Here is a 13,890-nt window from a genome sequence, read left to right as displayed (position 1 = left end):
TCACGCCTATAATCCCAGCACTCTAAGAGGCCAAAATGGGCAATTCACTTGAGGTCAGGAGTTGGAGACCAACCTGGCCAGACTGGTGAAATCCCATCTCTACTAAAAATACGAAAATTAGCTAGGTGTGATGGCACATGCCTGTAATCTCAGCTACTGGGTAGGCTGAGGCAGGAGAATCAGAGAATCGCTTGAACCCAGGAGGTGGAGGTTGCAGTGAGCAGAGATCACACCACTGCACTCCAGCCTGGGTGACAGAGTGAGATTCTGACTCAAAAGAATTTAAAAAGTGGCACTGTGTGGTGGCTCACACCTGTAATCCTGGCACTTTGGGAAGCAGAGGTGGGTGGATCACCAGGTCAGGAGTTCGAGACCAGCCTGACCAACATGGTGAAACCCCGTCTCTACTAAAAATACAAAAATTAGCCAGGCGTGGTGGTGTGTGCCTATAATCCCAGCTACTCAGGAGGCTGAGGCAGGAGAATGGCTTGAACCCGGGAGGCGGAAGTTGCAGTGAGCTGAGATTGTGCCATTGCACTCCAGCCTGGGTGACAGTCAGACACTATCTCAAAAAATAAAAAATAAAAATAAAAAAGTAAGGAGCCACTCTATTTATTGACATGGAAAGATGTTCATTAAACGTTGAGTGAACAATTTACAAAAAAGTATACAATGCTTTCCTTTAAAAACTATGCATGGAAAAATTCTTGGAAAACATAACACTGAAATATTAACAGGAGTATGATTACAGATGTTTTTTATTTTATTCTTTTTGACTATATTTTTCTTAGCCATTAAAAGTTATAAAAATTATGTGCAGTAAGTTCATAAAAACACAATATCAGAAAATAATTTAAAGCATTAACTTACTTTTCTGTAAAATCCTAAAATCTGGAGAATCTTCTATTAAAGTCCCTTCTCTATACCACTCAACCTTAGGAGATGGAGCTCCTTTTACTCTGCATTCAAACACAACCAGCTGACCCTCAGAAGCTGACAAATTTTGTAGCATCTATAATAATAAGAAGAATATAGTTAGAACCAAAAAGTACACATTTTTGTAATCTAGTCCCAGTGTTGAATGTTAGAAAAAGATGCCATCTCCACATTTGGATTTTTCTCCAAAGCATCTACCCCTCTAGCAGCTTCAGTTCTGTAGCCATGCGTTCAAAAGTCGTTTTGAGAGCTTGTTTGGAGGTCTTAGCTGGGGGGCACAGCTACTCCTATACCCTTGCCTGAAGACCGGTCCTCCTCTATTGAGGACAGGCGTCCTCTTCCACTGGGCGCACAGCTTTGGGAGGGACGCACATGTGAAGGAGGGAGAGGACACCCGCCTAGCCAGCCTGATCAGCCGAATCAATTCTGGCAATCAATGGGGTGACAGATGTTCCGGCCAGATCGCCCTCACATCCGGAAAGTAGTTTTGAAGACAGAAACATCTGAGCCCATACGAAGCTTTTTCCTCACTATCGTTTTCCTTACTCTCTCTACCAATGGAAAGGGAATTTATTAAATATTAGGCAAAACATTTTGAGTAATGCAGCTACTTTTCAGTACAGTATCTTTGGGGTGGGATTTTTGGTTGTTGTTTGGGTTTTTATTTTGCAGGGGGGGTTTGGTTTTGGGGTTTTTTTTTGTTTGTTTGTTTTGTTTTTTTTTGTTTGTTTGTTTTTGTTTGAGACAGGCTCTCACTCTCTTTCCCAGGCTGGTGTGCAGTGCTGTGATCATGGCTCACTGCAGCTTCAACCTCCCAGCCTCAAGCAATCCTCTCACCTCAGCCTCCTGAATAGCTGAGACTAAAGGCGCAGGCCACCACACCCGGCTAATTTTTTTTTTTTTTTTTTTTTTTTTTTTTTTTTTTGTAGAGATGGGGTTTTGCCATGTTGCCCAGTCTGGTGTCGATCTTCTGGGCTCAAGCAATCCACCTCCCTTGGCCTCCCAAAGTGCTGGGATTACAGCTTGAGCCACCACGTCTGGGCTCAGTACTTCCGTTATTAAATGCCCAAGTGGTATTTGATTTCCAGAAATAATAATGGTCTTTAAATCTGCAGTGAGTATCTACTAGATGTATCCAACATAGGAGTAATGTATTAGTCCACAAAAGAATATGCCTGCTCATAATGTGGAAGGGTTCTATGGCCCAAGTAACGGGTTCTGTCTTCCTAGCTTTGCCTTGTTTACATTCTGCAGTCCTGGAAATTGATTTTTGTTTTGCTGTTTTGTTTTCCTTATGTGCTCTTTACAGGATAGCCTCGCTAATCCTTTGAGGAATAAAAATAATGACAATCTTTATAAAATCCTACTCACACGTAGAGTCATATGTCATTGTAAAATATGTTGTAAATTTGCAAAGGAATCATTAATGCTTTTCCACACTCGCACAATAAAAGGTTTACGAAGACCACTTTGAATTGTAAGATATCAGTCTATTCTATACTAGACTCTACAACAGAACAAAATGCACTTTTTTTCACAACTAGTTTCTTATTCACCATGATTTGTGAGCTGAAAACCACACATTCTTTTCTGTAGTCGGCACTTCATGTGATTATGAAATGCTTCTTTGGCACACGTATTGGTATATTTTTGTTTTTCATTTAATTCAAAGTCTGGAAACATAAAAATGTTATAATTAAACTTCCTCCACAAGCTCTGTAAGCAACAGATGCTGCAAGGCTTTCTATTATTACAATTTTGGGACCTGCGTTTAGGAAATACTGGCTCTTGCTTCAGAGAAGGGAAAAGCCAATCGTTTTTTTTCCTTTTGTCATTCACTGTTACAAATATTTCATTTCTTTTTACAGTTCTTGTCTGAACAACTTATGATATTCTGTGCTTAGTCCTGTCACACTTACAGCATCTGTCTAAGGAGAGAGTATAGGAGTGGGGAAAACCACGTGGCATTAGCTAAGAGACTTTCACAAGTGTGTTATACATTGATATTGTGATGGCCAGGGGGCGCTGTAGTTCAATGCTAGTGTTTTGTTCTTTCTGAGGCCCCAAATTCGTTTGCTGAAGTAATGCAGGATGGGATTAGCCCCGAGTGGTTTCTGAATTAATAAAGACCTATATGACTGAAAATCTAGTTATTCCTTGTCTTCCCAAAACAACACCTACTGACAAGAACAGAAAGCAGGAAGCATCAGTGAATTCTGGGTGCTCAGGGAAAACTTGTATATCCTCCACCCTGACCTCTGAGCAAATTGCATGTGCAAATGGCAGCTTTGGGGCCCGCTGAAAATTTTAATGGCACTTAGACACCTTCCTGGAGCTTATACATAATGAAGTTTTCATTCCTTTTTGAGGCAAACAAATTAGAAAACCAAACGATATACCAAAAATGTTGGGGGGCAAAAGGGGTTGAGTAAATAAAACAGCACGTTCACAGAAGAATGAGAAAATGTCTTGTGCCCAATTTAGACCATCAGTCAGTTGGTTGTTATTCACCTGACATTGAACGCCAAGACTTGTGTTCTATTCAAGAGCCCAGCCTAGTTATGTGAGATGCTTCAGTGTGTGGAATGGGCCTCCTAATGTCTCTGATGAAAGCTCATTCCAGTGTGACACATCATCAATACTCAGTAAAGGAGATGCCAAGCATCATCTCACAAACCACTTAGAAAAACTGTGAAGAGTCATAGATATAAGGATAATAATGGTTGTCTTTGCTGAAAGCTGCTTTTCTACAAAGTTTCATGAGAAAGAGCTGGCTCATATTGCCACAGATCAGGGTCCAAACCGATTACACTGTTAGAACATAGTGTAGCTGATGTCACGTTCATCACAGCAGCAGGTCTTAGGCTGTTTGTTACTAACGGCATGGGGTATACAGACTTGATCATATTCATTTCAGTTTCACTGACAACAAATGAGACAGACCAGTGTGCAACTGGCAAATATTAAGTTAGTCTTTTCTAGGAATTATGAATCTAGACTAAAGTCACTATAACCGAAGATCTACAACCTTCTCAGGTATGCAGTATTCAAAGTACAAATCTATTTTGTGTGTCATCACTAACCTGGTCATCTGGGAGGATTTTGTAGGGTCACTTGACAACAGAGAGACTTGGGAAGCAAGACATGCTTCCATGGCCATTTGACATTTTTTTCCCTCTATTTCTTCCTAAAGACACTCTGAAGTCACAAAATAATAAAAATGACAATTTCTTCTTAACTGAAATGGAAGGTTTTTTGTTTTGTTTTGTTTTGTTTTGTTTTGAGATGGAGTCTTGCTTTGTCACCCAGGCTGGAGTGCAGTGGTGTGATCTCGGGTCACTGCAACCTCTATCTCCTGGATTCAAGTGATTCTTCTGCCTCTGCCTCTGAAGTAGCTGGAACCATAGGCATGTGCCATTACACCCAGCTAATTTTTGTATTTTTAGTTACAGACGGGATTTCACCATCTTGGCCAGGCTGGTCTTGAACCCTTGGCCTCAAGTGATCTTCCTGCCTCAGCCTCCCAAAGTGCTGGAATTACAGGTGTAAGCTACCACACCTGGACTGAAATGGAAGTTATTTGCCACAGAATAAATGTGTGCCTGCTTTGTGCCAAGCACCATGCCCACCACCATAAATGTGAATTGAAAGGGTATAGTTCCTGCTAGGTAGATCTACAACCACAAACATAATGCTGGGACATTCTTGAGAAAGAGCATCTGCCTTATTGGTTAAAAGTTGTCAGCTACAAGGTTCAATTTGCCATTTTATTTGTTTTTAACCAGCTGATAATTTTGCACCTTGGGAGATGCTGCAAGTGTAGCACAGTGCTTTAGGCTGGAGTTGGATCAAAGTGGTTGTTACAGATAAAGAGCTGTTTGATTGAAAGCTCTTTTGTCCCTTGACTGTCACAGGTGCCCCATGCATTAAGTCAGAAAAATTTCCAGAATTGATGGACTGGGGAGAGGGGCCCATGAACTCCAGAAATCTGCATCCGGCTATGGGCCCAGTTATTTCAGGGTTTCCTGCCTTTGCTGTTATATAATGAAGTACTCTTCTTCAAATTCTCACTTCCCCTGCCCCCTTGCACTCTTCAAATTACTGCTGAAGCAGCTGGGGCCAGGGCTGCTGCAGCCTTGAAGGCTTGCCAGAGCAGCTGCTGTTGGGGTGGGAGCAGGGATAGGAGTAAGATTCTAATTTGATCATCGACCTCCCTTCACACTCAAGAAGTGTGAGTGCCGTTTTCCCCACATAAACAGAGCGAAAGTATTTTTGATACTGTGTAGAGGATGGAGGACAGTCTATCTCTATCTGCAGTTAAGGGGCATTTAAAAACATACGTATCACCTATGAGTAGAGTGGTGAACTGGTTTTGGAATCTCATAGTCCTCTCTCAAATTCTACCAGTTTTGCTGGGCAACTTCACTTTTCATTTTAACCTTCTTTAAAAGAAGATAAGTAGTTCGCTGTCACCAAGCGGGGGGAGGGAGCTGAATAAAACTCTGCTCTCTAAGTGTTGCTTTAAAAAAGAAGAAGAAAAAAAAAAAAGCTGGCTTCTTGCCACAATTGGCAAAGAAATGCTTTGCTGGGCAGTATAGAAAGTGAGTCATAGGGACTGGAATGCCAGAAGTCCCTAAACAAGTAAATAGAGCAGGAGTAAGCCAAACAAACATATGCAAATAATCTGTTATCGTGGCTCATGGCCACATGATACCATCCATCACTGGTGGCTCTGACTCAGAAATTTGCTAATGACACTGGCAGTGACTATGACCTCAATCCTGCTCTCACTGACGGAAACTAACGCAAGCACACCACTGCTGATAAGTCTTTCTGGAATCTGAGCCACTGCCTACCCTAGTGCCCGATGCCTGAACAATCCTTATCCCATTTATGGAGGCAAAAGCACATATCCTGACGAGGCTGACAAAGCCTCGTCAGGGTTTGGGTCTGTGTACTAAGGACCATTTTCCCACTATGAAGCTACTGCTGCCTTTAGAGAGTTTATCTAACAAACAAAATACGTTAATGTTTAATTCATTTTACTATTTTTATTTATCAAAAGTATATGTATCTGCTGATCAGAACATCTAATTAGTAATAGAAAGAGCTAATCAGAGTCACCACACAAGGGCAGCTCAATCTGAGGCTCTAATTAGCTCATGAAAATTAAATGCAGCTGAGTGTGGTGGCTCATGCCTGTAATTACAATACTTTGGGAGGCCGAGGCAGGCAGATCACCTGAGGTTGGGAGTTCGGGACCAGCCTGATCAATATGGAGAAACCCCATCTCTATTAAAAATACAAAAATTAGCCAAGCGTGGTAGCACATGCTTGTAATCCCAGCTACTCAGGAGGCTGAGGCAGGAGAATCACTTGAACCCGAGAGGCAGAGGTTGTAGTGAGCCAGGATTGCGCCTGGTCAACAAGAGCAAAACTCCGTCTCAAAAAAAAAAAAAAAAAAAAAACCCAGAATGTTTGCCTAACTAATATGGATATTGGTAAACATAGCTTGTTTGCTCTAGACTCCACTCTGGATTTTGGAAAACCATGTTGAACGATCCGATACAGCAGAACTCCCATGAAATGGATGCTTCTGTAGAAGTTGTGGATTTAGCTCTTCCTTTAGGGATTGGTACTCACTGGAAAAAAAAGCCCATTTGCTCAAACTAGGATTTCTCAGCTTCAACACTGTTGATATTTTGAGCTACACTATTTTTGTTGTGGAGGGCTGCCATCCTATGCATTGTAGGGTATTTAACACCATCCCTGGATGCCAGGAACACAACCCCCCAGTTGTGACAACAAGTGTCTCCAGATATTGCCAATGACTCTGGAGGGCAAAATTAACTATGACTGAGAACCACTGCTCTAAAACAAAGCATATTTCAGAGAGGATAAAATTCATCTGGGCCTAAGTTTGGTGTTCAAATAAACAGTAAACTATAAATCCAGGCATAGTTCTGCCTATTTGGTCTTCATAATACCATAAAATCCAACGTGACTCAATTTTTTCAACTTCACACTTACTGGCATGGGCAACATGTGTACACAGTCTGTAGTCTAAGCATTGGGAGAACTTGTTTGTGGTCCTGATTCTGCCACTAACTAGAACTGCAATATTGGCTACATGGCTTAATCTCTCTGACCTTCCCTTGGGTTTTCATCTGTAAATGAATGTGCTTTACTAAATTTTCTAGTTCTAAGTGCAAAGACTATGAGATTTGGAATTTGATGCCATCCCAATAGTTGATACTATGGAATAGAAAAAGAAAGCTTTTTTTTTTTTTTTTTTTTTGGAGATGGAGTTTCACTATTGTTACCCAGGCTGGAGTGCAATGGCATGATCTGGGCTCACTGCAACTTCCGTCTCCCGGGTTCAAGCAATTCTCCTGCCTCAGCCTCCAGAGTAGCTGGGATTACAGGCATGCACCACCACGCCCAGCTAATTTTGTATTTTTAGTAGAGGTGGGGGTTTCTCCATGTTGGTCAGGCTGGTCTTGATCTCCTGGCCTCAAGTGATCCATCCATCCTTGCCTCCCAAAGTGCTGGGATTACAGGTGTGAGCCTGCATGCCTGGCCTAAGAAAGCTCTTTATCCTAGAGGGAAGGAGGCTTTCTGTTAAACCTTCTCCGAGCATTTAACTCCATCTTCTTGAGCACCTAAGCCAGGTAACTGCAACTGAATTTTTCTGAAAAATCAGAGAAATCTTTGCAGTAATATGTGGCTAGAAATTGATCACTTGCCACATAAGGCAGATTGTATGTTTAACAGTTGTAGGATGGCCACAGAGATCAGTGTGGTAAGAGGGAAAGACATTTCTCTCATTACTAAAACTGTTACTGGAAATCTGGGACTTGTGACAGTAGTAACTATCAAAACAGCCCCAAATCCTATACTGTACATATATAAGACCAAATCCTGAGATAAAATGAATAAATCTTGGATCCTGTAATTTGGATGCTGTGGCATCTGTAAAGTCATGACAGGAAGAAGTAATATTTTTATTACCTTTGTAAACACAGGAGCTGCAATGATAGGTTTTCCATCCAATCCTTGCAAGTAATTGGTAGGGCTCTGGCACTGGTAGAAGGAACCAAGAGTAGATTCATTGTTACTAAGATTATTAGATGGATAGTGAGATATAACAAATGAGAGAATTTGGTATATGAAATTCATCCCAAACCAAAAAACTGACGTTTTCTAAGTTTATGAATCACAGACTTCAAATTTTAGACTGAATTGACTCTATTTCTCTCTAGGTCATGGTGGCCATAAAATACGTGCTGCCTACCCCTATGCCACCCTTTCACATATAGATCTGTGTCATTAACTCTAAAACCCCGAAGAGGTTCCATAGAACCCCTGGGGCTACACAGATCACAGTTTGAAAGCCAGTGGATTAGAACTAAAACTTGACCCCTCTGTACTACTAAATGGGTTGGATAATTTATAAAAGGAGGTTGTAGATAAATATATTTAAATATATTGATCATCAATAAAGAAATATGTTAGGCTGGGTATGGTGGCTCACAGCTGTAATTCTAGTACTTTGGGAGGCTGAGGTGGGAGGATTGCTTAAGGCCAGGAGTTCAAGACCAGCCTGGGCAACACAGTGAGACCTCATCTCTACAAACACTTTTTTCAAAAATAAAAAAATATATATATGTAAAAGAAATAAATCAATAACATGTTTTAAGTATATTTAGATGGTATGACTTCATATGTTTTAAAGTCTATGCATACATATATGTATTCTTTTTTTTTTTTTGAGACAGAGTTTCACTCTTGTTGCCCAGGCTGGAGTGCCATGATGCATCTTACTCACCACAACCTGCCTCCCAGGTTCCAGTGATTCTCCTGCCTCAGCCTCCCAAGTAGTTGGGATTACAGGCATGCACCACCATGCCCAGCTAATTTAGTATTTTTATTAGAGACAGGGTTTCTCCACGTTGGTCAGGCTGGTCTCGAACTTCAGACTTCAGGTGATCCGCCTGCTTTGGCCTCCCAAAGTGCTGGGATTACAAGCGTGAACCACCACATTCGGCCACATATATGTATTCCTTTTTAAAATTTTTTTAATTTTTAATTTTTATTTTTAAGATGGGGTTTCACCATGATGACCAGGCTGGTCTTAAACTCCTGACCTCAGGTGATCCACCCACCTCGGCTTCCCAAAGTACTAGGATTACAGGCGTGAGCCACTGCGCCTGGCCATATGTAGTCTTATATATGCATAGAAAATGCCTGGAACTGCCCACTAGAAACTACTAACATGAAGTACCTCTGAGGAATGAAGGCACTGGAGTAGAACCTTGACTAAACTTTTTACTTAACACATTTTGTGGTGGGGAGGGCGGGAGGACGGGGTCTTACTCTGTTGCCCAGGCTGGAGTGCAGTTACGCTATCACAAGTCACTGTGGCCTCAACCTCTCAGGCTCAAGTGATCCTCCCATCTCAGCCTCCCGAGTAACTGGGACCATAGGTGCATGCCACCATGCCTGGTTAATTTTTTTTTTCTTTTTTGTAGAGATGGGGCCTCGTTATGTTGCCCAGACTGGTCTCAAACTCCCAGATTAAAGCAATCCCCCCACCTTGGCTTCCCAAAGTGCTGAGATCACAGGTGTGATCCACCATGCCTGACATATTTCTGTACTTTTAAAGTGTTTTTACAGGCCAGGCCCGGTGGCTCAAGCCTGTAATCCCAGCACTTTGGGAGGCCGAGGTGGGTGGATCACAAGGTCAAGAGATCAAGACCATCCTGGTCAACATGGTGAAACCCCGTCTCTACTAAAAATACAAAAAATTAGCTGGGCATGGTGGCAGGTGCCTGTAATCCCAGCTACTCGGGAGGCTGAGGCAGGAGAATTGCCTGAACCCAGGAGGCGGAGGTTGTGGTGAGCCGAGGTCGCGCCATTGCACTCCAGCCTGGGTAACAGGAGCGAAACTCCGTCTCAAAAAAAAAAAAAAAAAAGTGTTTTTACAATAAATATGTATCATTATTATTAACTTGAAGGATGAGAGCCTTTGCTTTTCCTAATAAATAACTACACTCTTGCTTCATCTTAGAAAGTGGAATTCTCTGCAGCTCCATGAGACTAATGAGGTTTTATGATATAGAGAGTTTGTTCTAGGCCAGTCTGAGAGCTGGCAGCTCGATGAATATGTAATTAGCATCCTTTATAAAGACAGAAAGCAAGGGACTAATTTGTACAGCATTTCTTTTCCTCAGAAATTTGCTTATGAAGCCGAAGAATATGTTCCCAAAGCAACAGGAACCACTGCTCTCAAACCTCAGAAATAGGCCGGGCGCGGTGGCTCAAGCCTGTAATCCCAGCACTTTGGGAGGCCGAGGCGGGTGGATCACGAGGTCAAGAGATCGAGACCATCCTGGCCAACATGGTGAAACCCCGTCTCTACTAAAAAAAAAAAAAAAATACAAAAAATTAGCTGGGCATGGTGGTGCGTGCCTGTAATCCCAGCTACTCAGGAGGCTGAGGCAAGAGAATTGCCTGAACCCAGGAGGCGGAGGTTGCGGTGAGCCGAGACCGTGCCATTGCACTCCAGCCTGGGCAACAAGAGTGAAACTCCGTCTCAAAAAAAAAAAAACAAACAAAAAAACACCTCAGAAATATAAGATGATTATCTCGATGATGGAGTTGCACCTGAGAAGACCACGGTCATGCCATGCAAAATGGTCATGGTCACCGTGCCTGTCTGTCACAGTCCATGGCACTTGTGTTTCACTTAGTACCTGCTGGATGGTTGCCACCCCAGGTTGGGCTGCCAAATGCTGGGCTTGGGGAACTGCTGGAGGAATGGCTGCAGAGGTAGTGGGAGGAGACGATGCCTCGTTTGGCTTCCGGATTCTGAGAAATTATTAAAATATAGATTATGAAGCAGACCTGTCATTCTTTGTGAAAAATTATTTCAGCAAAACTAGTAATGCCATCGCTGCTTACAGGCAGGTGTAATAAAAATCTTGGTTTGATATTTTACAAACGTTTACCGAAGGCATTTTTGCTACACACTTTGTTAGGCCATGCAAACATGAAAATGATAAGACACCATTCCTGTCCTTGGGTAGTTGCTCTCAGTGTAATCAGGGAGTCAAACATATTAACAACTAACTGAGATCCAAGACAAATGCAGTGACAGAAGCATGTGCAGAAGGTAAATTTTTTGAGGTTTGTTTTATTGTTACCCTCAGTATTTTCCCTCCCCTTCCCATTTCAAGTAACAGGCCAGGCTTTGTAAATCTTTACCTCTGATCCAAGACCAAGGTCTCATATATATATGTATATATATATATATATTTGATTGTTTAAGTTTGATCTACAAACTTAAATAAGCAAGAAATATCCCATTTATTTAATTGTGCTAAATCTATTTGTAGTTACTGGGATTTAGCCTCTGTTGTGTATCAGAGAGACCCAAATTAACTGTGATTTAAATGAAACAGATATTTATTTCTCATTTACATAAAAATCTGGATTTGCTGGGTAAGATGGCTCCACATTCCACTAGGTTCCTGTCTGCTTCCTGCTTTCTGCTTTATCTCACGCTAAGGTGTTGCCCTCATCTTCTTAGGCTAAAATAGAAAGGCCTGTCAGCCTTTTAAGGTCATCTCTCCTAAAATGCATATAGCACTATCCCCCATATCCCATAACTAGAAAGTTCTCATGTGGCTACACCTCGCTGCAGTGAAGGTTGTGTATGTAGTCTTTATTTGGAGTAACCATGTAAAGAAATCAGGGATTCTATTATTGCAGAAGAAGAAAACAGATGCTTTGGACACACACAATGCTTCAGATTGGCTTTATATCAGCACATCACTCTGCTTGAGATGGGTGCTGCCCGGCTGGGGAAAACATCCAGTCTGGTATTCAGCGTCGTTTTCCCCCTCCACAGTTTTACAATGAGCCATAGAGAGAGACAGAGCAGTTTTGGAGCAACTCCAAAATATATACATAAACTTAACCTCTCAGAATTTGGCATGTCAGAAAGTAGAAATAGTATGAAGTCAACAAGCTCTTCGAGTTTACACAAATTATATTAAAGAGAGTATTTGAAGGGCAAGAGAGCCAGCAAGTATTCTTGAGAATGCTGCAGAGGGGCATTCACGCTGCAGAGGGGCAATGCTGTAGATTATTTTAGTTTTGGTATGGAAGAGATGGACATCTGTGGACCTTGCCAGAGAACCTGATGCCAGGGAGAACCTATGTCCAGAAGGGAAGCCCATCCCTCTCAGTAAAGGGCTCCCAGTCTTGCTAAAGATATCAGTAATTACACATGTCAGAAAGCAACAGGCTCTGGACTTGGAGGGAACTGGGGATCTGGGACATGGGCCTCTTACCTGTAACCCATGGATAGATGACTGCTGACAGAGGGCTTTCCTCTGGTCTAGATATTATGTCTCTTTGCCTCAGCTTCCTCATCTCTAGAATGGGAAAATAATAATTCCTAGGCTGGTGCAGTGGCTCACGCCTATAATCCCAGCACTCTGGGAGGTCACTTGTGGATCACTTGAGGCCAAGAGTTCGAGACTAGCCTGGCCAATATGGCGAAACCCCATCTCTACTAAAAATACAAAAAACTTAGCCAGGCGTGGTGGTGCACGCCTGTGATTCCAGCTACTTGGGAGGCTAAGGTGGGAGAATCCTTTGAACCCAGGCAGCGGAGGCTACAGTGAGTTGAGATCACACCATGGCACTGTAGCCTGGGCAACAGAGTAAGAATCTGTCTCAAAATAAATAATAATAAAATTCTTATCTCATAGGGTTTTGTGAGGATTAAATGAGATAATTCATGTAATATGTTTAGAATGGTGCTTGCTCCAAAACTGCTCTCTCTCTCTCTCTCTCTCTCTCTGGCTTATTTTAAGACTGTGAAAGGGGAAAGGGACACTCAACACTAGACTGGATGCTTTCCCCAGCCGGGCAGCATCCAGTCTCAGGCAGAATGATGTGCTGATGCAAAGCCAATCCGTCTGTCTAAAGCTTCTGTCTTCTTCTTCTGCAATAATAGAATCCCTGATTTCTTTACATGGTTACTCCAAATAAAGACTACATATCCCAACCATCCCTGCAGCGAAGTGTGGCCACATGAGTACTTTCTGGTTACGGGATATGAGGGATAGTGCTATGTGCATTTTAAGAGAGATGACCTTAAAAGGCTGACAGGCCTTTCTATTTTAGGCAAAGAAGATGAGGGCAACACCTTAGCATGAGATGAAGCAGAAAGCAGGAACCTAGTAGAATGTGGAGCCATCTTACCTGCCTAGTCCAGATTTTTACGTAAATGAGAAATAAATATCTGTTTCATTTAAGTCACAGTTAATCTGGGTCTCTATGATACACAGCAGAGACTAAATCCGAACAACTACAGGTAGATTTGGAGCAAATAAATAAATGGGACATCTCTTGCTTATTTAAGTTTGTAGATCAAAATTCATACCCATTAGGTTTGTAACACGTTATGGGAGCCTCAAGGAAGGAGTGATGAGTGTGCAATAGGGGAGAAGTTTATTACAGAGCTCAAAGAGAAAGAACATTTAGACTGGGTTTTGTAGGTTAAATAAGAGTTTGCTAGACAGAGAAGGAGATAGGGCAATCCTAGCAAAGTGAATAGCTTAAACGAAGGGGTGAAGAGGAAGTGTACATGATTTGGGTGAGATGTCAGCAATGTAGACAGCCTGAGGTGGGGAAGGGAGGAGGGAACAGAAAAACCTAGCTGATGCTCTGCTGACTAAGGCTTCGTGTGTATGCCATGTTAAGATCGTTTTAAAATGTTGCTGTTTGTTTTGTGTTTGATTTTTGTTTTCTCATAGATAATTATCTTTTTCTGAGTCAGGAAAACAATAGGATCAGAATCTTGATCTCTTTTAGAGAATAACTGATTGTAGTTTGGACACTGTAAAAGAGAGAAAAAGGTGGAAGCAGACAGGAAGCCCT

General features: G+C 42.0%; 1 protein-coding gene across 7 annotated transcripts in view; it reads right to left on the bottom strand.

The window, feature by feature from the left end:
* MYPN (myopalladin) overlaps positions 1-13,890 on the bottom strand; it is a 140,341-nt gene that overhangs the window by 63,587 nt on the left and 62,864 nt on the right. For all 7 annotated transcript variants that reach the window (XM_074382313.1, XM_074382312.1, XM_003928675.3 and 4 more), the window contains 3 exons: positions 10,692-10,806; positions 7,948-8,019; positions 871-1,012 (listed from right to left, as the gene is read on the bottom strand). In XM_074382313.1, the coding sequence (XP_074238414.1) occupies positions 871-1,012; positions 7,948-8,019; positions 10,692-10,806 (329 nt within the window). The remainder of the gene's footprint in view (positions 1-870; positions 1,013-7,947; positions 8,020-10,691; positions 10,807-13,890) is intronic.

Source organism: Saimiri boliviensis, chromosome 12, assembly GCF_048565385.1.
Source record: "Saimiri boliviensis isolate mSaiBol1 chromosome 12, mSaiBol1.pri, whole genome shotgun sequence".
NCBI lineage: Eukaryota > Metazoa > Chordata > Mammalia > Primates > Cebidae > Saimiri > Saimiri boliviensis.
This window is presented reverse-complemented; position numbering and strand designations above follow the sequence as displayed.